The sequence below is a fragment of the Oncorhynchus gorbuscha genome, linkage group LG13 (assembly GCF_021184085.1).
Source record: "Oncorhynchus gorbuscha isolate QuinsamMale2020 ecotype Even-year linkage group LG13, OgorEven_v1.0, whole genome shotgun sequence".
Taxonomy (NCBI): Eukaryota; Metazoa; Chordata; class Actinopteri; order Salmoniformes; family Salmonidae; genus Oncorhynchus; species Oncorhynchus gorbuscha.
The window spans coordinates 15,207,075-15,231,475 of record NC_060185.1 but is presented as its reverse complement, the minus strand read 5'-3'; the positions used below and the strand labels follow the sequence as shown (position 1 = coordinate 15,231,475).

General features: G+C 44.8%; 1 protein-coding gene across 1 annotated transcript in view; it reads right to left on the bottom strand.

The window, feature by feature from the left end:
- Positions 1-24,401, bottom strand: part of LOC123992534 (protein FAM168A-like) — a 60,278-nt gene that overhangs the window by 17,029 nt on the left and 18,848 nt on the right. The window contains 2 exon segments of the mRNA XM_046293739.1: positions 6,933-7,024; positions 8,509-8,616. Of these exon segments, the coding sequence (XP_046149695.1) occupies positions 6,933-7,024; positions 8,509-8,570 (154 nt within the window). The 5' untranslated portion in view covers positions 8,571-8,616.

Here is a 24,401-nt window from a genome sequence, read left to right as displayed (position 1 = left end):
GGTAAGACCTGGGCGGACCACCCCCTGTATTTTGGTTAGGGCACCAGGTGGTGCTAAATTAGGTAAGTAGTGGGTAGGCAGGTAAGATAGAGGGGGGGCTTTGAGATTTACTTTCTTTGCTTTGGTTCTGTCCAGCCCCTTTTCCCCATATTACCGTGTAAAGGAATAAAGTCCTTGTAAACGGTACCACATTCTGTCTGTTGTCATCCTTACTCGCACCTACAGTCCATACCTTTTTCACTTCACGGAGAGTTTAGTTGTAGCAGGGTGTCGCGTTCCCTTTTCATAGAGGCGTGCGTAACATAATGGGGGCTCATCTGTGATTTTTGATCCGTGATAATTGATTGTGTAGGTCCATTGCCGAAAACCAGGTCAGGTGACCAGTTCCTACTAACAATAATGTGCAGTGCTACTCGATACCCAGAGGCTATTCCTCTCCGTACTATAACGGCTAAGACTGTGGTGAAGGCACTGGTGAAGTTCTTCTCTAAGTTTGGACTCCCTAAAGTAATCCAAACTGATCAGGGATCCAACTTCATGTCTAAACTGTTTTCAAATGTGTTAAAGACATTGTGTATTTCCCATCAGGTCTCCAGTCTGTATCATCCAGAGAGTCAAGGGGCTCTAGAATGCTGGCATCAGACACTGAAGGCAATGCTATGCAAGTATTGTATGGATACCAGTACTGATTGGGATGAGGGGGTGCCCTTTGTCCTATTTGCTATAAGGGAAACGATACAAGAGTCCTTAGGGTTCAGCCCTGCTGACCTTGTGTTTGGACACACCCCACGGGGTCCGCTGAAAGTTTTGAAGGAGCATATCTTATCTCCTACACCCAGTAGCGCCCCTAAAAATGTGTTTGATTATGTCAGTAAGATGTGGGAGAGACTGCACGCCGCATGTGCGTTAGCCCAAAAGTCTCCCTCCTCGTCTCAAAAACGCATGAAGTTGCATTATGACAAAAAGGCTGTTGGCCGTTCATTTGCACCAGGGGATCAAGTTTTAGTTTTGTTGCCAATCCCTGGCTCATCTCTGTCAGCACGTTTTTCTGGACCATATCTGGTGGAAAAGAAACTCAATGACACCAATTATGTGATCAAGACACCAGATCGAAGGCGTTCTTCCCGTGTGTGTCATGTTAACATGCTGAAAACATATTATGTGCGTGATTCTCCCGACAGCTCCTCAAGTAAGCCGGTCCAGCCCGCTGTCTCCAGTGTGGCTGCGGTGGTGCTGAAGCCTGGCTGGGACCTAGATGAGGATAAGGAGGACTGGTTGGAGTTACGCCATACGTTAAAGCAATGTGAACGCCTATGTAATTCAGAGATGCTGAAGAAGTTACCCTCTCAAATGGAACATTTGGATAATGATCAAACTAAGGATCTTGTCCTATTGATAAACAGTTTTCTCAGTGTGTTTCAGGACATTACAAGTCGCACATCCATCTTGGAACATGACGTGGATGTGGGGAACGCTGTTCCTATACGTCAGCATCCGTACCGGGTTAATGCTAAGAAAAGGGAAGTTATGAAAAGTGAGGTAGCTTATTTATTACAGAATGACATGGCAAAACCCAGTAACAGCTCCTGGAGTTCCCCATGTATTCTTGTTCCTAAGCCTGACGGTACGTCCCGCTTATGTACGGACTATCGTCGCGTAAATGCAGTTAAAGTCTGATTCTTTTCCTCTACCTCGCTTAGATGACTGTATTGATAGAATTGGCTCTGCTGCTTACGTTAGTAAGTTAGATTTGTTAAAAGGTTATTGGTAGGTGCCTCTGACCTCTTGAGCTTCTGACATATCGGCTTTTGTTACGCCAGATAACTTTGTACAATACACTGTGATGCCCTTTGGCATGTGTAATGCACCTGCTACTTTTCAGCGGCTAGTTAACATTGTGTTTGCAGATTTGCCAAATTGTACTGCTTACCTTGACGATGTGGTGATTCATTCGTCTACTTGGTCTGATCATCTCTCCACTTTGAAAAGTGTGTTTCAGCGGTTGGTGAATGCTTCTTTAACCCTCAATTTGGCCAAGTGTGAGTTTGGGAAGGCTACAGTGACTTACTTAGGGAAACAAGTGGGACGAGGTCAAGTGCGCCCAGTAACTGGCAAAGTGGAAGAAATTGTTGCTTTTCCTGCTCCCACTACTCTCCACCAGTTGTGCAGATTCCTGGGGATGGTAGGGTACTATCGTAGATTCTGTAAGAATTTCTCAACGGTAGTAGAGAAAGAGGCGTGCGTAACACACAACTGTCTCAGCCTCCAGTATTTATGCTGCAATAGTTTGTGTCGGGGGGCTAGGGTCAGTTTGTTATATCTACAGTATTTCTTCTGTCTTATCTGGTGTCCTGTGTGAATTTAAGTATGCTCTCTTTTTCTCTCTCTCTCTTTCTTTCTCTCTCTGAGGACCTGAGCCCTAGGACCATACCTCAGGACTACCTGGCCTGATGACTCCTTGCTGTCCCCAGTCCACCTGGTCGTGCTGCTGCTCCAGTTTCAATTGTTCTGCCTGTGGCCATGGAAACCTGACCTGTTCACCGGACATGCTACCTGTCCCAGACCTGCTGTTTTCAACTCACTAGAGACAGCAGGAGCGGTAGAGATGCTCTCAATGATCGGCTATGAAAGGCCAACTGACATTTACTCCTGAGATTCTGACCTGTTGCATCCTCTACAACCACTGTGATTATTATTATTTCACCCTGCTGGTCATCTATGAACATTTGAATATATTGGCTATGTTCTGCTATAATCTCCACCTGGTACAGCTAGAAGAGAACTAGCAACCCCTCATAGCCTGGTTCCTCTCTAGGTTTCTTCCTGGTTCCACTTGTTGTAGTCGGCGCATGTAACAAATCAAATTTGATTTGATTCATGCAGTCTCCTCTGAACAGTTGATGTTGAGATGTGTCTGTTACTTGAACTCTGAAGCATTTATTTGGGCTGCAATTTCTGAGGCTGGTAACTAATAAACTGATCCTCTGCAGCAGAGGTAACTCTGGGTCTTCCTTTCCTGTGGCGGTCCTCATGAGAGCCAGTTTAATCATAGCGCTTGATGGTTTTTGCGACTGCATTTGAAGAAACTTTTAAAGTTCTTAAAATTTTCCGGATTACTACTTAGAATATAATATATATTTTGATTTGTTTAGAACTTTTTGGGTTACTACATGATGTGTTATTTCATAGTTTTGATGTCTTCAGTATTTGATCCCCTGCTGATTTTGTATGTTTGCCCACTGACAAAAATGATCAGTCTATAATTTTAATGGTAGGTTTATTTGAACAGAGAGAGACAGAACAACAACAAAAGAATCCAGAAAAACGCATGTCAAAAAATGTTATAAATTGATTTGCATTTTAATGAGGGACATAAGTATTTGACCCCTCTGCAAAACATGACTTAGTACTTGGTGGCAAAACCCTTGTTGGCAATCAGAGGTCAGATGTTTCTTATAGTTGGCCACCAGGTTTGCACACATCTCAGGAGGGATTTTGTCCCACTCCTCTTTACAGATCTTCTCCAAGTCATTAAGGTTGAGGCTGATGTTTGGCAACTCGAACCTTCAGCTCCCTCCACAGATTTTCTATGGGATTAAGGTCTGGAGACTGTTTAGGCCACTCCAGGACTTTAATGTGCTTCTTCTTGAGCCACTACTGTGTTGCCTTGGCCGTGTGTTTTGGGTCATTGTCATGCTGGAATATCCATCCCAGACCCATTTTCAATGCCCTGGCTGAGGGAAGGAGGTTCTCACCCAAGATTTGACGGTACATGGCCCCGTCCATTGTCCCTTTGATGCGGTGAAGTTGTCCTGTCCCCTTAGCAGAAAAACACCCAAAGCATAATGTTTCCACCTCCATGTTTGACGGTGGGGATGGTGTTCTTGGGGTCATAGGCAGCATTCCTCCTCTCATCTGACCCAGACCGAGGGAGATTGACAGTTCTTTTGTTTCTTCCATTTGCGAATAATCACACCAACTGTTGTCACCTTCTCACCAAGCTGCTTGGCGATGGTCTTGTAGCCCATTCCAGCCTTGTGTAGGTCTACAATCTTGTCCCTGACATCCTTGGAGAGCTCATTGGTCTTGGCCATGGAGAGTTTGGAATCTGATTGATTGCTTCTGTGGACAGGAGTCTTTTATACAGGTAACAAGCTGAGATTAGGAGAACTCCCTTTAAGAGTGTGCTCCTAATCTCAGCTCGTTACCTGTATAAAAGACACCTGGGAGCCAGAAATCTTTCTGATTGAGAGGGTCAAATACTTATTTCCCTCATTAAAATGCAAATCAATTTATAACATTTTTGACATGAGTTTTTCTGGATTTTTTTGATGTTATGCTGTCTCTCACTGTTCAAATAAACCTACCATTAAAATTATAGACTGATCATGTCTTTGTCAGTGGGCAAATGTACATCAGCAGGGGATAAACATCAGCAGGGGGTCAGATACTTTTTTTCCCTCACTGTATATATAACACACACACACTTTGTTTTTGCATTATTTAAACCAACTTGAACATGTTTCATTTATTTGAGGCTAAATTGATTCTATTGGTGTATTATATTAAGTTAAAATAAGTGTTCATTCAGTATTGTTATAATTGTCATTATTACAAATAAAATGTAAAAATTATGATTATTTTTTAAACCGCACAATTAAATCGGTATCTGCATTTTTTTTGGTCCTCCAATAATCGGCATTGGCGTTGAAAAATCATAATCGGTCGACCTCTAGTCATAACATCCCTGTTATAGTGAATGGCTGTCATACTATGATTGTAGAGGAGACTGATGTAGAGGAGACGGTCGTAGAGGAGACTGATGTAGAGGAGACGGTCGTAGAGGAGACTGATGTAGAGGAGACGGTCGTAGAGGAGACTGATAGATCAGAACGGGTCACTTCCTGAACGTTTAAACGTTAACGATGCCAGTGTGTGTTCAGTCTGTTGCGTATAGAATACCCTTGCCTATTCAGTAATGATAGGTTTTGCTTTACTGAAGTTGCGAGACATTACACGCCAATAAATGGCAAAATACAACATTACATTGTGAGGTAAAGCTTTTGATTGCCGAAAAGATAGGCCTAGTGCTGGGTTCTGCCTCCATCTGTCTGGTGGCCTGCCTATACCGTGCCCCTCCTCTCTCTCCGTCCCTTGCTAGCTCTCTATGAAAGATGCCAGGTTTGCGTTCATGGGAGTACGGCAACTAATCAGTCTCCTCCGTTCCAAAAATACTGAATATTAGGATTCGCACCCTACCAGAAGATATGTTTTCGTTCTGCTACATGTCTTGGTAAATCACGGTATTTAACAAACTTTAAAGGACTTTTTTTTAGGAGACAGTGGTCAGAGTACAGGAACTGACATTCCTTTACAGACAAGTAAAATAACCATTCAGTGGCACAGAGTGAAATAACCGTTCAGTGGCACAGAGTAAAATAACCGTTCAGTGGCACAGAGTAAAATAACCGTTCAGTGGCACAGAGTAAAATAACCGTTCAGTGGCACAGAGTAAAATAACCGTTCAGTGGCACAGAGTAAAATAACCGTTCAGTGACACAGAGTAAAATAACCATTCAGTGGCACAGAGTAAAATAACCGTTCAGTGGCACAGAGTAAAATAACCGTTCAGTGGCACAGAGTAAAATAACCGTTCAGTGGCACAGAGTAAAATAACCGTTCAGTGACACAGAGTAAAATAACCGTTCAGTGGCACAGAGTAAAATAACCGTTCAGTGGCACAGAGTAAAATAACCATTCAGTGGTACAGAGTAAAATAACCATTCAGTGGTACAGAGTAAAATAACCGTTCAGTGGCACAGAGTAAAATAACCGTTCAGTGGCACAGAGTAAAATAACCGTTCAGTCTTCAGAGGTTTCGCGTCGGCATTTAAAAAGCTACCGTATAGACAAACAAACAAGCCGTAGCCTACGCACTTTCAAGGGTATAAGGCCAGGGTAGATAGAACGTCCTTGGGTTAGCCCTAACCCTAAGGCCCTAGTGGTCATACATACGCAGGGTATAAGGCCAGGGTAGATAGAACGTCCTTGGGTTAGGGTTAGCCTAAGGGTTAGCCCTAACCCTAAGGCCCTAGTGGTCATACATACGCAGGGTATAAGGCCAGGGTAGATAGAACGTCCTTGGGTTAGGGTTAGCCTAAGGGTTAGCCCTAACCCTAAGGCCCTAGTGGTCATACATACGCAGGGTATAAGGCCAGGGTAGATAGAACGTCCTTGGGTTAGGGTTAGCCTAAGGGTTAGCCCTAACCCTAAGGCCCTAGTGGTCATACATACGCAGGGTATAAGGCCAGGGTAGATAGAACGTCCTTGGGTTAGGGTTAACCTAAGGGTTAGCCCTAACCCTAAGGCCCTAGTGGTCATACATACGCAGGGTATAAGGCCAGGGTAGATAGAACGTCCTTGGGTTAGGGTTAGCCTAAGGGTTAGCCTAAGGGTTAGCCCTAACCCTAAGGCCCTAGTGGTCATACATACGCAGGGTATAAGGCCAGGGTAGATAGAACGTCCTTGGGTTAGGGTTAGCCTAAGGGTTAGCCCTAACCCTAAGGCCCTAGTGGTCATACATACGCAGGGTATAAGGCCAGGGTAGATAGAACGTCCTTGGGTTAGGGTTAGCCTAAGGGTTAGCCTAAGGGTTAGCCCTAACCCTAAGGCCCTAGCGGTCATACATACGCAACAGGACCGTTATTCTTATCGTTTTAACAGAAAGACCATAATAAATGGCAGTTTAAACATTAAGCAAAATTGTGCATTTGCCACATTCCTAGTAAGGATCCAGCATGGCACATCTTAGACCAGACAGATCTGTTTCCTCCTGTCATTTCTGTCCCCCGTTAGCTAGCACAATCACGTCGGTTTGATTAGAGGGTGCTGATTGGTGTATGGGAGCAAGGTAATGTATGTGTGTGTCTCACCTGTGTAGGCCATGTTCTTGGGGTTACCGTAGGGAGCTCCAGGCTGAACAGGACTGTAGACGGGATTCATGCTGCTGGATAATCTGTTCTTACTGGGGGAAGGGGGGACAGGGAAGGGGAGGAGGACATATTAGAGAGTATAGAAGGAAAAGACAACAGGACAAGCACAGTCTCTTTCTCACACAATCTACATTGACAGAGCGGAGAAGAACAGCGTGAATCATACAGTTTATAACGCCTCGTCATAATGTGTGTACTTACCTCTTTCTACTAGGTTGGTCTTACTGGTGTGTGTGTGTGTCTGGTTGGTAGGTTGTACCATACCTCGTGTGTGTTTGCTTGGTGCATAGAAAGTATGAGTGGTGTGCATGTGTTTGTTTTACCTCTCAAACATGTCTGATGTGTGTGTTTTTACCTCTAGTACATGTCTGGGGAGTGTGTGTGTTTTTACCTCTCGTACATGTCTGGTGTGTGTGTGTGTTTTACCTCTCGTACATGTCTGGGGTGTGTGTGTGTGTGTTTTACCTCTCGTACATGTCTGGTGTGTGTGTGTTTTACCTCTCGTACATGTCTGGTGTGTGTGTGTTTTTACCTCTCATACATGTCTGGTGTGTGTGTGTGTGTGTGTGTGTGTGTGTGTGTGTGTGTGTGTGTGTGTGTGTGTGTGTGTGTGTGTGTGTGTGTGTGTGTGTGTGTGTGTGTGTGTGTGTGTGTGTGTGTGTGTGTGTGTGTGTGTGTGTGTGTGTGTGTGTGTGTGTGTGTGTGTGTGTGTGTGTTTTACCTCTCGTACATGTCTGGTGTGTGTGTGTGTGTTTTACCTCTCGTACATGTCTGGGGTGTGTGTGTGTGTTTTTACCTCTCGTACATGTCTGGGGTGTGTGTGTGTGTGTGTGTGTGTTTTACCTCTCGTACATGTCTGGTGTGTGTGTGTTTTACCTCTCATACATGTCTGGGGTGTGTGTGTTTTTACCTCTCGTACATGTCTGGTGTGTGTGTGTGTTTTACCTCTCGTACATGTCTGGGGGGTGTGTGTTTTTACCTCTCGTACATGTCTGGGGTGTGTGTGTGTGTGTTTTACCTCTCGTACATGTCTGGGGTGTGTGTGTGTTTTTACCTCTCCTACATGTCTGGTGTGTGTGTTTTACCTCTCGTACATGTCTGGGGTGTGTGTGTGTGTTTTACCTCTCGTACATGTCTGGGGTGTGTGTGTGTGTTTTTACCTCTCCTACATGTCTGGTGTGTGTGTTTTACCTCTCGTACATGTCTGGGGTGTGTGTGTGTGTTTTACCTCTCGTACATGTCTGGTGTGTGTGTGTGTTTTACCTCTCGTACATGTCTGGTGTGTGTGTGTGTTTTACCTCTCGTACATGTCTGGTGTGTGTGTGTGTGTGTTTGTTTTACCTCTCGTACATGTCTGGTGTGTGTGTGTGTGTTTTACCTCTCGTACATGTCTGGTGTGTGTGTGTTTTACCTCTCGTACATGTCTGGTGTGTGTGTGTGTTTTACCTCTCGTACATGTCTGGTGTGTGTGTGTGTGTGTTTTACCTCTCGTACATGTCTGGTGTGTGTGTCGTACCTCTTGTGCGTGTCTGGTTGGTACATGAAACTGTATTTGTCAGTGGGGTGCCCGCTCGCCATTCTCGCTGTATGCAAATGAGGAAGAGGTGGGAGTGGATATGCAAATCTGAAATTAAAACAGCGACAGAACATGATTATAATGAACACAGCAAAGTAAACACATCAATCACAGTCATGGTAGAGGTACGTGTTTGTTTACGTTGAGGGATCTTATGCTGAATGGTTGTACTGATGTGTGTGTGTGAGAGAGAGAGAGAGAGAGAGAGAGATACAGAGAGAGAAAGATACAGAGAGAGAGAGATACAGAGAGAGAGATACAGAGAGAGAGAGATACAGAGAGAGAGATACAGAGAGAGACAGAGAGAGAGAGATACAGAGAGATACAGAGAGAGAGATACAGAGAGAGAGAGATACAGAGAGAGAGATACAGAGAGAGACAGAGAGAGAGAGATACAGAGAGATACAGAGAGAGAGATACAGAGAGAAAGAGAGAGATACAGAGAGAGATACAGAGAGAGAGAGATACACAGAGAGAGAGATACAGAGAGAGAGAGAGATACACAGAGAGCGATACAGAGAGAGAGAAACAGAGAGAGATACAGAGAGAGAGAGAGATACACACAGAGAGAGAAACAGAGAGATACACAGAGAGAGATACACAGAGAGAGAAACAGAGACAGAGAAAGAAACAGAGAGATACAGAGAGAGAGAGATAGAGATGCATGTTCATGCTTGTATGTGGTAGGAATGGTTGTCTTAATTGTTGCGTGTGTATGTACACTTGAGTGTACAAAACATTAGGAACACCTGCTCTTCCAAGTCACTGACCAGGTGAATCCAGGTGAAATCTATGATCCCTTATTGATATCAGTCGTTAAAACAACTTAAATCAGTGTAGCTGAAGGGGAGGAGACAGGTTAAATAAGGATTTTTAAGCCTTGAGACAATCAAGACATGGATTGTGTATGAGTACCATTCAGAGGGTGAATGGGCAAGACGGAAGATTTAAGTGCCTTTGAATGGGGTATGGAATTAGGTGCCAGGTGCACCGGTTTAAGTCAAGACCTGCAACGCTGCTGGGATTTTCACGGTCAAGTTTCCTGTGTGTATCAAGAACGGTCCACTACCCAAAGGACATCCAGCCAACTTGACCCAACTGTGGGAAGCATTGGAGTCAACATGGGCCAGCATCCCTGTGGAACACATTCGACACCTTGTAGAGTCCATGTCCCGACGAATTGAGGCTGTTGCAGCTCAATATTAGGAAGTTCTTAATGTTTTGTATACGTGTGTGTGTGTGTATATATATATATGTCCATGCAATGCACAGGAGGCAGCAAAGCAAACACACCACCAGCCGGTGAGGAGGCACAAAAACACAGAGGGACAGAAGGAGAGAGAATATAGGGGTTTGCCAAATCATCCACCAAGCAATGGATCAATACACAGATGAGCTAATCAAAGCAAATGTGTTGCGAGTCAAGTGTGTGTGTGTGTGTGTGTGTGTGTGTGCGCCTGTCAGTCAGTGTGGTGCTGTGTGTGTGCCCATCTGTATTTTACTGCATTGTGTAGACTGCGTAAATGTTATTTAGTGTTGAGTTATTGTGTCTGTTGTGTGCTATTCTGTGGTGTGTGTGTTGTTTCACTCTGTGTCTGATTAATCCTCGACAGGATCACCTTGTTCTGCTGATAGAAAATGAAGGTGCCCCCGAGTGCTCCACATCCCTCCCTCCCGCCATGTCTCTCCCTCCCTCCATGGCACTCCCCCCATATCCCTCCCTCCCTCCATGTCTCTCCCTCCCTCCCACCACATCCCTCCCCCTCCCTCCATGTCACTCCCCCCATATCCCTCCCTCCCTCCCCCATATCCCTCCCTCCATGTCACTCCCTCCCTCATCATGTCACTCCCTCCCTCCATGTCACTCCCTCCCTCCCCCATATCCCTCCCTCCCTCCATGTCACTCCCTCCCATCATGTCACTCCCTCCCATCATGTCACTCCCTCCCTCCATGTCACTCCCTCCCTCCCCCATATCCCTCCCTCCCTCCATGTCACTCCCTCCCATCATGTCACTCCCTCCCATCATGTCTCTCCCTCCCTCCCCCATATCCCTCCCTCCCTCCATGTCTCTCCCTCCCTCCCCCATATCCCTCCCTCCCTCCCCCATATCCCTCCCTCCCTCCATGTCTCTCCCTCCCTCCCCCATATCCCTCCCTCCATGTCACTCCCCCATATCCCTCCCTCCCTCCCCCATATCCCTCCCTCCCTCCCTACATGTCACTCCCTCCCTCCCCCATGTCACTCCCTCCCATCATGTCACTCCCTCTCTCCCCCATATCCCTCTCCCCTCATATCCCTCCCTCCCTCCATGTCACTCCCTCCCTCCCCCATATCCCTCCCTCCCTCCATGTCACTCCCTCCCATCATGTCACTCCCTCCCATCATGTCACTCCCTCCCATCATGTCACTCCCTCCCTCCCCCATATCCCTCCCTCCCTCCATCTCACTCCCCCATATCCCTCCCTCCCTCCATGTCACTCCCTCCCTCCCCCATATCCCTCTCTCCCTCCATGTCTCTCCCCCATATCCCTCCCTCCCATCATGTCACTCCCTCCCTCCCCCATATCCCTCTCTCCCTCCATGTCACTCCCTCCCTCCCCCATGTCACTCCCTCCAACCCCCATGTCATTCCCTCCCTCCCCCATGTCACTCCCTCCCTCCCCCTTCCCTCCATGTCTCTCCCTCCCTCCCTGTCACCACTCTCTCCCTCCCTCCCTGTCACCATTCACTAGCTCTATTGTTAGTGGGCCTATATTTCTACTTTCTTTACTGAAAATGTGTTGCATTTTCAATAAATAGGCCTATGGTGTTGCCATATGAACATGTTCAAATAGAAAAATAATTATATTCTTTTTTAATGAGTGCATTAAATTTAAGCCTGATACTTCCCATAAACAGACAATTACAAATCACACTTAACCCTACCAGGTGGCAGGGTAGCCTAGTGGTTAGAGCGTTGGGCTAGCAACCGCAGGGTTGAAAGTTCAAATCCTCGAGCTGACAAGGTAAGAATCTGTCGTTCTGCCCCTGAACAGGTGTGCATGGTATAATTTTAGGTGTGAATGGCACTGTTCCTAGGCCGTCATTGAAAATAAGAATTTGTTCTTAACCAACTTGCCTAGTTAAATAAAGGTAAAACATTTTACATGTGAAAAATCCTGCCATTCACACCTAAAATCATACCATGCACACTTGTAAATCTACCATTCACACTTAAAATCTACCATTCACACTTAAAATCTACCATTCACACTTAAAATCTACCATTCACACTTAAAATCTACCATTCACACTTAAAATCTACCATTCATGCACACTTAAAATCTACCATTCACGCACACTTAAAATCTACCATTCACACTTAAAATCTACCATTCACACTTAAAATCTACCATTCATGCACACTTAAAATCTACCATTCATGCACACTTAAAATCTACCATTCACGCACACTTAAAATCTACCATTCACACTTAAAATCTACCATTCACACTTAAAATCTACCATTCACACTTAAAATCTACCATTCACACTTAAAATCTACCATTCATGCACACTTAAAATCTACCATTCATGCACACTTAAAATCTACCATTCACGCACACTTAAAATCTACCATTCACACTTAAAATCTACCATTCACACTTAAAATCTACCATTCACACTTAAAATCTACCATTCATGCACACTTAAAATCTACCATTCATGCACACTTAAAATCTACCATTCACGCACACTTAAAATCTACCATTCACACTTAAAATCTACCATTCACACTTAAAATCTACCATTCACACTTAAAATCTACCATTCACACTTAAAATCTACCATTCATGCACACTTAAAATCTACCATTCACACTTAAAATCTACCATTCATGCACACTTAAAATCTACCATTCACACTTAAAATCTACCATTCACACTTAAAATCTACCATTCATGCACACTTAAAATCTACCATTCATGCACACTTAAAATCTACCATTCACACTTAAAATCTACCATTCACACTTAAAATCTACCATTCACACTTAAAATCTACCATTCATGCACACTTAAAATCTACCATTCACACTTAAAATCTACCATTCATGCATACTTAAAATCTACCATTCACACTTAAATCCTACCATACCATAATAGATGAGCAGACCACCTTGTTAAAGGAATGTGATTGCTTTTCTTAAACTGCTTGTGTGTTTGTATTCCGTTGTATTTGTCTAGTAAATGTTTTACAATGCAGGGTTTCCATGAGCCAGACAAGTTTCAGAGAAGAACAAACCATGTCTTCTGAAATGATGTTTTCCCCCTAGTCATTGATGCAGACACCAGTTGATGTAAATGCATTTGACCGGTCACGCTTATCGGTCTACCGGTTCATTTGCATAATCTTGTGTCATTAGATTGCCGCGTGTATATATTCTTTAAGTATATTATTTATCACGTCAGACAGCGGTTTTAAGCCCAATCATTGGGCCACCATTAAAAATAGCTATTATTTTTTATTTCTCAACTTGTAATAGAAGCGTGCTTCCCATTCGCCATTCAAATGCATAGTCAACGACAGGCAGGCTTCATCAGCGAGTCACACACCAGTTTGCAATGAGCTGGAGGCAGTATACACTTTGAAAACATACAGCAACTTAACGTTTTAATACATATTAGGAGGCATGTTTAACCTGGCTTCAAAATAGCCTCGTCAAAATCAAACCATATCTGTGGAGGCAACTGTTTTATAAAGACTTCCACGTGTCATTGATACCAGCAGCCTGTTTAATAAAGACTTCCACGTGTCATTGATACCAGCAGCCTGTTTAATAAAGACTTCCACGTGTCATTGATACCAGCAGCCTGTTTAATAAAGACTTCCACGTGTCATTGATACCAGCAGCCTGTTTAATAAAGACTTCCACGTGCCATTGATACCAGCAGCCTGTTTTATAAAGACTTCCACGTGTCATTGATACCAGCAGCCTGTTTAATAAAGACTTCCACGTGTCATTGATACCAGCAGCCTGTTTAATAAAGACTTCCACGTGTCATTGATACCAGCAGCCTGTTTTATAAAGACTTCCACGTGTCATTGATACCAGCAGCCTGTTTTATAAAGACTTCCACGTGTCATTGATACCAGCAGCCTGTTTTATAAAGACTTCCACGTGTCATTGATACCAGCAGCCTGTTTTATAAAGACTTCCACGTGTCATTGATACCAGCAGCCTGTTTTATAAAGACTTCCACGTGTCATTGATACCAGCAGCCTGTTTTATAAAGACTTCCACGTGTCATTGATACCAGCAGCCTGTTTTATAAAGACTTCCACGTGTCATTGATACCAGCAGCCTGTTTTATAAAGACTTCCACGTGTCACTGATACCAGCAGCCTGTTTTATAAAGACTTCCACGTGTCATTGATACCAGCAGCCTGTTTTATAAAGACTTCCACGTGTCATTGATACCAGCAGCCTGTTTTATAAAGACTTCCACGTGTCATTGATACCAGCAGCCTGTTTTATAAAGACTTCCACGTGTCATTGATACCAGCAGCCTGTTTTATAAAGACTTCCACGTGTCATTGATACCAGCAGCCTGTTTTATAAAGACTTCCACGTGCCATTGATACCAGCAGCCTGTTTTATAAAGACTTCCACGTGTCATTGATACCAGCAGCCTCACAATTAGCTCTTTTTTAATCATCGTGATTTATTCAAACGATAATGTGCAACTGCCAAAAATAAATAAACTTTCTGAAGAGGTGTGTGTGTGTGTGTGTGTGTGTGTGTGTGTGTGTGTGTGTGTGTGTGTGTGTGTGTGTGTGTGTGTGTGTGTGTGTGTGTGTGTGTGTGTGTGTGTGTGTGTGTGTGTGTGTGTGTGTGTGTGTGTGTGTGTGTGTGTGTGTGTGTGTCAGGGCTCGGCATACAGTGAAGGTTCTGGAAACCCTCCGTGCCAGTCGATCATCCCCGTCAGCTTTGGCCCAAAAAATATTGTAATAATGCTATTTTACATCTAGGTTATATAAAAAAAAAATTTAAAAAAAAGTTTTCTCCGCCATGGCGGAGATCTTTGTAGGCTATACTCGGCCTTGTCTCAGGATGGTAAGTTGGTGGTTGAAGATATCCCTCTAGTGGTGTGGGGGCTGTGCTTTGGCAAAGTGGTTGGGGTTATATCCTTCCTGTTTGGCCCTGTCCGGGGGTGTCCTCAGATGGGGCCACAGTGTCTCCTGACCCCTCCTGTCTCAGCCTCCAGTATTTATGCTGCAGTAGTTTATGTGTCGGGGGGCTAGGGTCAGTTTGTTATATCTGGAGTACTTCTCCTGTCCTATTCGGTGTCCTGTGTGAATCTAAGTGTGCGTTCTCTAATTCTCTCCTTCTCTCTTTCTTTCTCTCTCTCTCTCGGAGGACCTGAGCCCTAGGACCATGCCCCAGGACTACCTGACATGATGACTCCTTGCTGTCCCCAGTCCACCTGGCCATGCTGCTGCTCCAGTTTCAACTGGCCTGGGCCCTAGGACCATGTCCCAGGACTACCTGACATGATGACTCCTTGCTGTCCCCAGTCCACCTGGCCATGCTGCTGCTCCAGTTTCAACTGTTCTGCCTTACTATTATTCAACCATGCTGGTCATTTATGAACATTTGAACATCTTGGCCACGTTCTGTTAAAATCTCCACCCGGCACAGCCAGAAGAGGACTGGCCACCCCACATATGCTCTCTCTAATTCTCTCTTTCTTTCTCTCTCTCGGAGGACCTGAGCCTTAGGACCGTGCCCCAGGACTACCTGACGTGATGGCTCCTTGCTGTCTCCAGTCCACCTGACTGTGCTGCTGCTCCAGTTTCAACTGTTCTGCCTTATTATTATTCGACCATGCTGGTCATTTATGAACATTTGAACATCTTGGTCATGTTCTGTTATAATCTCTACCCGGCACAGCCAGAAGAGGACTGGCCACCCCACATAGCCTGGTTCCTCTCTAGGTTTCTTCCTAGGTTTTGGCCTTTCTAGGGAGTTTTTCCTAGCCACCGTGCTTTTACACCTGCATTGTTTGCTGTTTGGGGTTTTAGGCTGGTTTTCTGTACAGCACTTTGAGATATCAGCTGATGTACGAAGGGCTATATAAATCAATTTGATTTGATTTTTGATTTGATTTAAACAGATGGATTTCCGAAGCAGTTTGTTTGTTATTTATCACGCGCGCTGCACACATATAGCCTAGATAATGTCTGGCAGAGAGAATGCACCGCTCTCAAACAGCTGGTTGTTGTGTGGAGTGAAGACCGACAGCGGTAGGTGTAGGAAAGCAGTAAGAAAGCGTTTCCAAGTTCTGATATCTACCAGTAAATTCTAAGGCAAGAATGAGTATGTAAACCAGGTATTTAAAAAGTTCATAGTCTTGGTTAAAAACTTGTGATCCTCAATTCAGCCATCATGGAATAGCTTACCTTGAAAATCTGACATTTCCTCTCGGCTCTTTGGTCCTTGACAAGTCACTGAAGTTATGGTATCCGCTTTTTTAAGTTCTACTGCTCCACTACAATTACCTGTGATTTCATTTCTGATCTGTTTTTATGAGAGATGTAAGAGATGAAGAGAGATGCACGTTCCTTTGTTCCTCACTGTTTCTCTTACTCTGTTGCTGTAAAACCATGTCCCGTTATCATGACCAAGATGACATCAAAATGTTGGTTTCCAATTGAAAGCTTTACATTACAAAGGGAACCTGGTTTTGGGAACCGCAAGTCCTGGAGCAGTTGAACTGGAGAGAAACAGGCCTGGGTGGGAGAGACTTTTAATCCTCACACCACTTTGTCTCCTGGCTCGGATCAACTAGAAAACCCACACATTCTTTTTATGCCTCACTTCCGGGTTGGAGCGAGTGGTCGCATCGGCACTTCGCTCCCGCGGGTAGTATAACTTTTTCATTACATTTCATTATATTTCATTATAGCACAACGGTTTGATTTGTCTAATCTTAGCAATTTCTTCTCAGCTAGCTACATAGCCGTCTTTGTATCAAAGATAATTGCGTAATTATCGTATTTCGCCGTCCTAACGTAGTCTTCACTAGCCAGCTAGCTAACGTCCACTGATTAGCTGCACTGGAGAAACTATTACACTCAACTGAACGACTTGATTAGTGTAGTGTTAGCTAGCTATATAGCTGTCTTTGCTGTCTTCGTATCCAAGATAATTGTGTTGTTTAGGTTTAGAGTGTGTAGTCTTAGAGTGATTATCTTAATTTACCGAGGTTAGCTAGCCAGCTATTTGTCGTCCTTAACGTAGGAGACTCTGCTAGCTAGCCAACGCTAGCCAACGTCTTCTGAATAGAACTCAACAACCCGGTCGCATTCACAGGTAGTATCACATTTTCACTTCATTTCATTACAGTACAATGGTTTGATTTGTTTGATCGTAGCTAGCTACATAGCTAGCTACATAGCCGTCTTTGTATCAAAGATAATTGTGTAGTCTAGAGCGATTTTCTAAGTTCGCTAGCCAGCTATTGTCGTTCTTTTAACGCAACGTAACGTAAACAACACTGCTAGCTAGCCAGCTAGCCCCCGAATAGCAACACTGCAGAAACTATTACACTCAACGGAACGACTTGATTAGTGTAGTGTCAACAACGCACCCACTGCCAGCTAGCCTACTTCAGCAGTACTGTATCATTTCAATCATTTTAGTCAATAAGATTCTTGCTACGTAGCTTAACTTTCTGAACATTCGAGACGTGTAGTCCACTTGTCATTCCAATCTCCTTTGCATTAGCGTAGCCTCTTCTGTAGCCTGTCAACTATGTGTCTGTTTATCCCTGTTCTCTCCTCTTTGCACAGACCATACAAACGCTCCACACCGCGTGGCCGCGGCCACCCTACTCTGGTGGTCCCAGCGCGCACGACCCACGTGGAGTTCCAGGTCTCCGGTAGCCTCTGGAACTGCCAATCTGCGGTCAACAAGGCAGAGTTCATCTCAGCCTATGCCTCCCTCCAGTCCCTCGACTTCTTGGCACTGACGGAAACATGGATCACCACAGACAACACTGCTACTCCTACTGCTCTCTCTTCGTCCGCCCACGTGTTCTCGCACACCCCGAGAGCTTCTGGTCAGCGGGGTGGTGGCACCGGGATCCTCATCTCTCCCAAGTGGTCATTCTCTCTTTCTCCCCTTACCCATCTGTCTATCGCCTCCTTTGAATTCCATGCTGTCACAGTTACCAGCCCTTTCAAGCTTAACATCCTTATCATTTATCGCCCTCCAGGTTCCCTCGGAGAGTTCATCAATGAGCTTGATGCCTTGATAAGTTCCTTTCCTGAGGACGGCTCTACTCTCACAGTTCTGGGCGACTTTAACCTCCCCACGTCTACCTTTGACTCATTCCTCTCTGCCTCCTTCTTTCCACTCCTCTCCTCTTTTGACCTCACCCTCTCACCTTCCCCCCCTACTCACAAGGCAGGCAATACGCTCGACCTCATCTTTACTAGATGCTGTTCTTCCACTAACCTCATTGCAACTCCCCTCCAAGTCTCCGACCACTACCTTGTATCCTTTTCCCTCTCGCTCTCATCCAACACCCCCCACACTGCCCTTACTCGGATGGTATCGCGCCGTCCCAACCTTCGCTCCCTCTCCCCCGCTACTCTCTCCTCTTCCATCCTATCATCTCTTCCCTCCGCTCAAACCTTCTCCAACCTATCTCCTGATTCTGCCTCCTCAACCCTCCTCTCCTCCCTCTCTGCATCCTTTGACTCTCTATGTCCCCTATCCTCCAGGCCGGCTCGGTCCTCCCCTCCCGCTCCGTGGCTCGATGACTCATTGCGAGCTCACAGAACAGGGCTCCGGGCAGCCGAGCGGAAATGGAGGAAAACTCGCCTCCCTGCGGACCTGGCATCCTTTCACTCCCTCCTCTCTACATTTTCCTGCTCTGTCTCTGCTGCTAAAGCCACTTTCTACCACGCTAAATTCCAAGCATCTGCCTCTAACCCTAGGAAGCTCTTTGCCACCTTCTCCTCCCTCCTGAATCCCCCCCTCCTCCCTCTCTGCAGATGACTTCATCAACCATTTTGAAAAGAAGGTCGACGACATCCGATCCTCGTTTGCTAAGTCAAACGACACCGCTGGTTCTGCTCACACTGCCCTACCCTGTGCTCTGACCTCTTTCTCCCCTCTCTCTCCAGATGAAATCTCGCGTCTTGTGACGGCCGGCCGCCCAACAACCTGCCCGCTTGACCCTATCCCCTCCTCTCTTCTCCAGACCATTTCCGGAGACCTTCTCCCTTACCTCACCTCGCTTATCAACTCATCCCTGACCGCTGGCTACGTCCCTTCCGTCTTCAAGAGAGCGAGAGTTGCACCCCTTCTGAAAAAACCTACACTCGATCCCTCCGATGTCAACAATTACAGACCAGTATCCCTTCTTTCTTTTCTCTCCAAAACTCTTGAACGTGCCGTCCTTGGCCAGCTCTCCCGCTATCTCTCTCTGAATGACCTTCTTGATCCAAATCAGTCAGGTTTCAAGACTAGTCATTCAACTGAGACTGCTCTCCTCTGTATCACGGAGGCGCTCCGCACTGCTAAAGCTAACTCTCTCTCCTCTGCTCTCATCCTTCTAGATCTATCGGCTGCCTTCGATACTGTGAACCATCAGATCCTCCTCTCCACCCTCTCCGAGTTGGGCATCTCCGGCGCGGCCCACGCTTGGATTGCGTCCTACCTGACAGGTCGCTCCTACCAGGTGGCGTGGCGAGAATCTGTCTCCTCACCACGCGCTCTCACCACTGGTGTCCCCCAGGGCTCTGTTCTTGGCCCTCTCCTATTCTCGCTATACACCAAGTCACTTGGCTCTGTCATAACCTCACATGGTCTCTCCTATCATTGCTATGCAGACGACACACAATTAATCTTCTCCTTTCCCCCTTCTGATGACCAGGTGGCGAATCGCATCTCTGCATGTCTGGCAGACATATCAGTGTGGATGACGGATCACCACCTCAAGCTGAACCTCGACAAGACGGAGCTGCTCTTCCTCCCGGGGAAGGACTGCCCGTTCCATGATCTCGCCATCACGGTTGACAACTCCATTGTGTCCTCCTCCCAGAGCGCCAAGAACCTTGGCGTGATCCTGGACAACACCCTGTCGTTCTCAACCAACATCAAGGCGGTGGCCCGTTCCTGTAGGTTCATGCTCTACAACATCCGCAGAGTACGACCCTGCCTCACACAGGAAGCGGCGCAGGTCCTAATCCAGGCACTTGTCATCTCCCGTCTGGATTACTGCAACTCGCTGTTGGCTGGGCTCCCTGCCTGTGCCATTAAACCCCTTCAACTCATCCAGAACGCCGCAGCCCGTCTGGTGTTCAACCTTCCCAAGTTCTCTCACGTCACCCCGCTCCTCCGTTCTCTCCACTGGCTTCCAGTTGAAGCTCGCATCCGCTACAAGACCATGGTGCTTGCCTACGGAGCTGTGAGGGGAACGGCACCTCAGTACCTCCAGGCTCTGATCAGGCCCTACACCCAAACAAGGGCACTGCGTTCATCCACCTCTGGCCTGCTCGCCTCCCTACCACTGAGGAAGTACAGCTCCCGCTCAGCCCAGTCAAAACTGTTCGCTGCCCTGGCCCCCCAATGGTGGAACAAACTCCCTCACGACGCCAGGACAGCGGAGTCAATCACCACCTTCCGGAGACACCTGAAACCCCACCTCTTTAAGGAATACCTAGGATAGGATAAGTAATCCCTCTCACCTCCCCCCTTAAGATTTAGATGCACTATTGTAAAGTTTGTAAGTCGCTCTGGATAAGAGTGTCTGCTAAATGACTTAAATGTAAATGCTTTCTCATTTTAAAACATGATACAGAAACGCTGAATAACTCTTCAACATCTGAAAATGTTGAGACCACATAGACAGACGTCATTAGTGTGCTTGTTGTTTACCTTTATTTAACTAGGCACGTCGGTTAAGAACAAATTCTTATTTTCAATGACGGCCTAGTGGGTTAACTGCCTGTTCAGGGGCAGAACGACAGATTGTGTACCTTGTCAGCTCAGGGATTTGAACTTGCAACCTTTCGGTTCCTAGTCCAATGCTAGTCCAATGCTCTAACCACTAGGCTACCCTGCTGCTTGTGTCGGGAGCATGTTACCAATTTAGTCAGGCTATGCCCACAATATTCAGACATATTTTAGAATGTGAAAATAATGTAGGGCTGTTCCCGACAAAAATGTCTAATCTTGGTCGACAACGTTGTCTCTTCTTTTGAATATTTTTTACGTGTATTTTTCCATATATAGACACACCCAATGTTTTAATAAAATCAACTATGTGTAGGCTACTGAGATTGTCTGATGCTTTAAGCACTGATATTACAAATGAAGACACATAAATGACTAAAGAGGGAGCTAGAGATCAATATAACCTAACCAAAGGGGAAAAAGCCTGCTCCCTACCATCCCCCCGCTGCTGCTAGTCTTTGCAGAGTTTGCCATTAAGCTCCTAAAGTTGCCGGTAATAGGCTACACCAGTGGTCAGCAACCTTTTCCATTTGGAGTGCCAAGTTATCCTACCATCTCTACTGTTCTGTGTTCCAGTTAGGATTTTCAGATGCACATTTTCATGGAACAGCTTAATTTAATTTATAATAAAAACATATAAATATATATTTTTATCTTGGCAAGTCAATAAATGTAACAAATAAAAAAGAAATACAAATAATTGGCTACATAAACCAACAAAATAAAAACGTAGGAGCCTGCAGGTAGAAAAAAATCCTGAAATAATAAATCTCCTATAAATCACATTGGATAAGCATGGCCTGTCCGCAAGGAACTTGAAACAATGTTACATCTATAAACTTGGTCCAGCTCAATTGTACTAGCAAACTTGCAGAACATATTCTGGGCACTCAAGAGTTTCCCGCGCCAGTGAGCTTCGGACAGACAAACAAACAGACAGACAGACAGACACTGCTGTAGACTATTTGCGCAAGGGATAAGAAGAAATCCGGTAGGCCTATTTTATGACGTTTCCACTGGGTCAGAGCATAACATTTTTTCCCATTTCATGATGACTGGTTATGGAAAGGGAGAGAGCTGGAAAGATTTTTAAAATAGGCTACATTGAGGAACTATTGTCATTCTCAATGGTTGTAAAAACAGACTTTGTTTGCTTGCCGAAATAAACCAAAACTGCCTCCCGAGTGACACAGCGGTCTAAGGCACTGCATTACATTTATTGAGGCGTCATTACAGACCCGGGTTTGATCCCAGGCTGTGTCACAACTGGCCGTGACCGGGAGTCCAATAAGAGGGCACACAATTGGCCCAGCGTCATTCGGGTTAGGGGAGGGTTTGGCCGGGGGGAGCTTTACTTGGCTCTAGCGACTCCTTGTGGCGGGTGGAGCGCCTGCAGGCTGACCTCAGTTGTCAGTTGAATGGCGTTTCCTCCGACACATTGGTGCAGCTGGCTTTCGGGTTAAGCGGCCAGGTGTTAAAAAGCGCGGTTTGGCGGGACATGTTTCGGAGGACGCATGAATTGACCTTCGCCTCCTGGGCCCGTTGGCGAGTTGCAGCTATGAGACAAGATTGAAATCGGGAAGAAAAAAGGGTAAAAAATGTTTTAAATAACAATAACAGTAGTGAAGCTTAGATTGTGCACTCTGCAAACAAAGTGTCCACTCAGACAATGAAAACGGGAAGACTGGAATAATAATATTGAATGCATTAACAGAAATGACTGAAACCAGCTAAACATTGTACATTAAAAAGGATGGCAATTAACAGTAAATCTACTACTGGTGAACCATCCTCGCGGTCTCCACAATGGATTAGTCCACGGAGACAGGCATGAATCAGACCGTTGTGCAATGCAATGAAAAGGGAACTACAAAGCAGCCTATGCCTACCTGGCAGAGCCATGATTATTTACATCAATCCAGTGGCCATTTGTTTTGAAACCTCCATCACAAGCGAGCTGCAGAAACACAGCTAGCCAAACACAACTGTCTGGCTGGTGTGCATCGGAATTAAAAGGTAACTGTCTCAGATTTTCTCAAACAATGGTCCCTTGATGTGGTTTTGTTATGGACTTAGAACATCCAATTCTGTAGTTTTTTCTATTAAGTGTCTTTTCGAGAACAGAAACTTAAATACCGGGGATAAATCATAGTCCTTCTCCTCGTAATTGTTTTCTTCTTTTTGTGGTATTCTTTTGGTATCAAGCTTAATGCCTCCAATCTCACACAAATGATCAATGAACCTACCAGGTACAACCCAAAATCTGTAAACATGGGCACCATCATAGATATCATCCTAACCAACCTGCCCTCCAAATACACCTCTACTGTCTTCAACCAAGATCTCAGCAATCATTGCCTCATTGCCTGTGTCAAACGACCACCCCTCATCACTGTCAAACGCTCCCTAAAACACTTCAGCGAGCAGGACTTTCTAAACGACCTGGCCCGGGTATCCTATAATTTCTATAATTCCTACAACCTAAAACTTCTTACCTGGAAATATTGAAGACTCATGTTAAAAGAAACTACCAGCTTTCATATGTTCTCATGTTCTGAGCAAGGAACTTAAACGTTAAGCTTTCTTACATGGCACATATTGCACTTTTACTTTCTTCTCCAACACTTTGTTTTTGCATTATTTAAACCAAATTGAACATGTTTCATGATTTATTTGAGGCTAAATTGATTTTTATTGATGTATTAAGTTTTTAAAAAGTGTTAATTCAGTATTATTAATAATTGTCATTATTAATTTGTATTTTATTATTTATTTTTTAAAATCTGCCGATTAATCGGCATTGTTTTTTTGGGGGGGTCCTCCAATAATCAGTATCGGCATTGAAAAATCATAAATCGGTCGACCTCTAAAACATACCCTCGTAAAACTGACCATCGTACCGATCCTTGACTTCAGCAATGTCATTTACAAAATAGCCTTTTTCTATTGTATTATTGACTGTTTGTTTATTCCATGTGTAACTCTGTGCTGTTGTTTGTGTCGCACTGCTTTACTTTATCTTGGCCAGGTCACACCTGGTTAAATAAAGGTGTTCTCAACTAGCCTACCTGGTTAAATAAAGGTGTTCTCAACTAGCCTACCTGGTTAAATAAAGGTGTTCTCAACTAGCCTACCTGGTTAAATAAAGGTGTTCTCAACTAGCCTACCTGGTTAAATAAAGGTGTTCTCAACTAGCCTACCTGGTTAAATAAAGGTGTTCTCAACTAGCCTACCTGGTTTAATAAAGGTGTTCTCAACTAGCCTACCTGGTTTAATAAAGGTGTTCTCAACTAGCCTACCTGGTTAAATAAAGGTGAAATACATTTTTAAAAGTTACGTTTTATTTTTTAAAATTTTGCCCCCTAGAGGATTTCTCAGAAAATAATACATGGCACTGTGAAATCTGCAATAATATTAAAAATAAAAAAAATATTTGCAGTTACAGTAAATCTATCCAAATCAATGTGAGAACACAAGCGCATGGTAATTTAAGAGATGGCTAGACATTACCAGCCTAGTTCTGTACGGAATGAAGGCACATTATGAGACACAAGCCAGGTCATTTCCCGGGACCACCCATACATAGAATGTATGCACACATGACTGTGAGTCGCTTTGGATAAAAGCGTCTGCTAAATGGCATATATTATTATTATTATTATTAATTATCACTTTTTTTTATTTTTATGTTTACGGTTAAATTTGTATTGTTTATTTAACTTTTGTTTATTATCTATTTAATGTAAACATGTGTTTCCCATGCCAATATAGCCCCTTAAATTGAGAGAGGGAGAGAGAAAAAACAAGGCCAGGTGTAAATG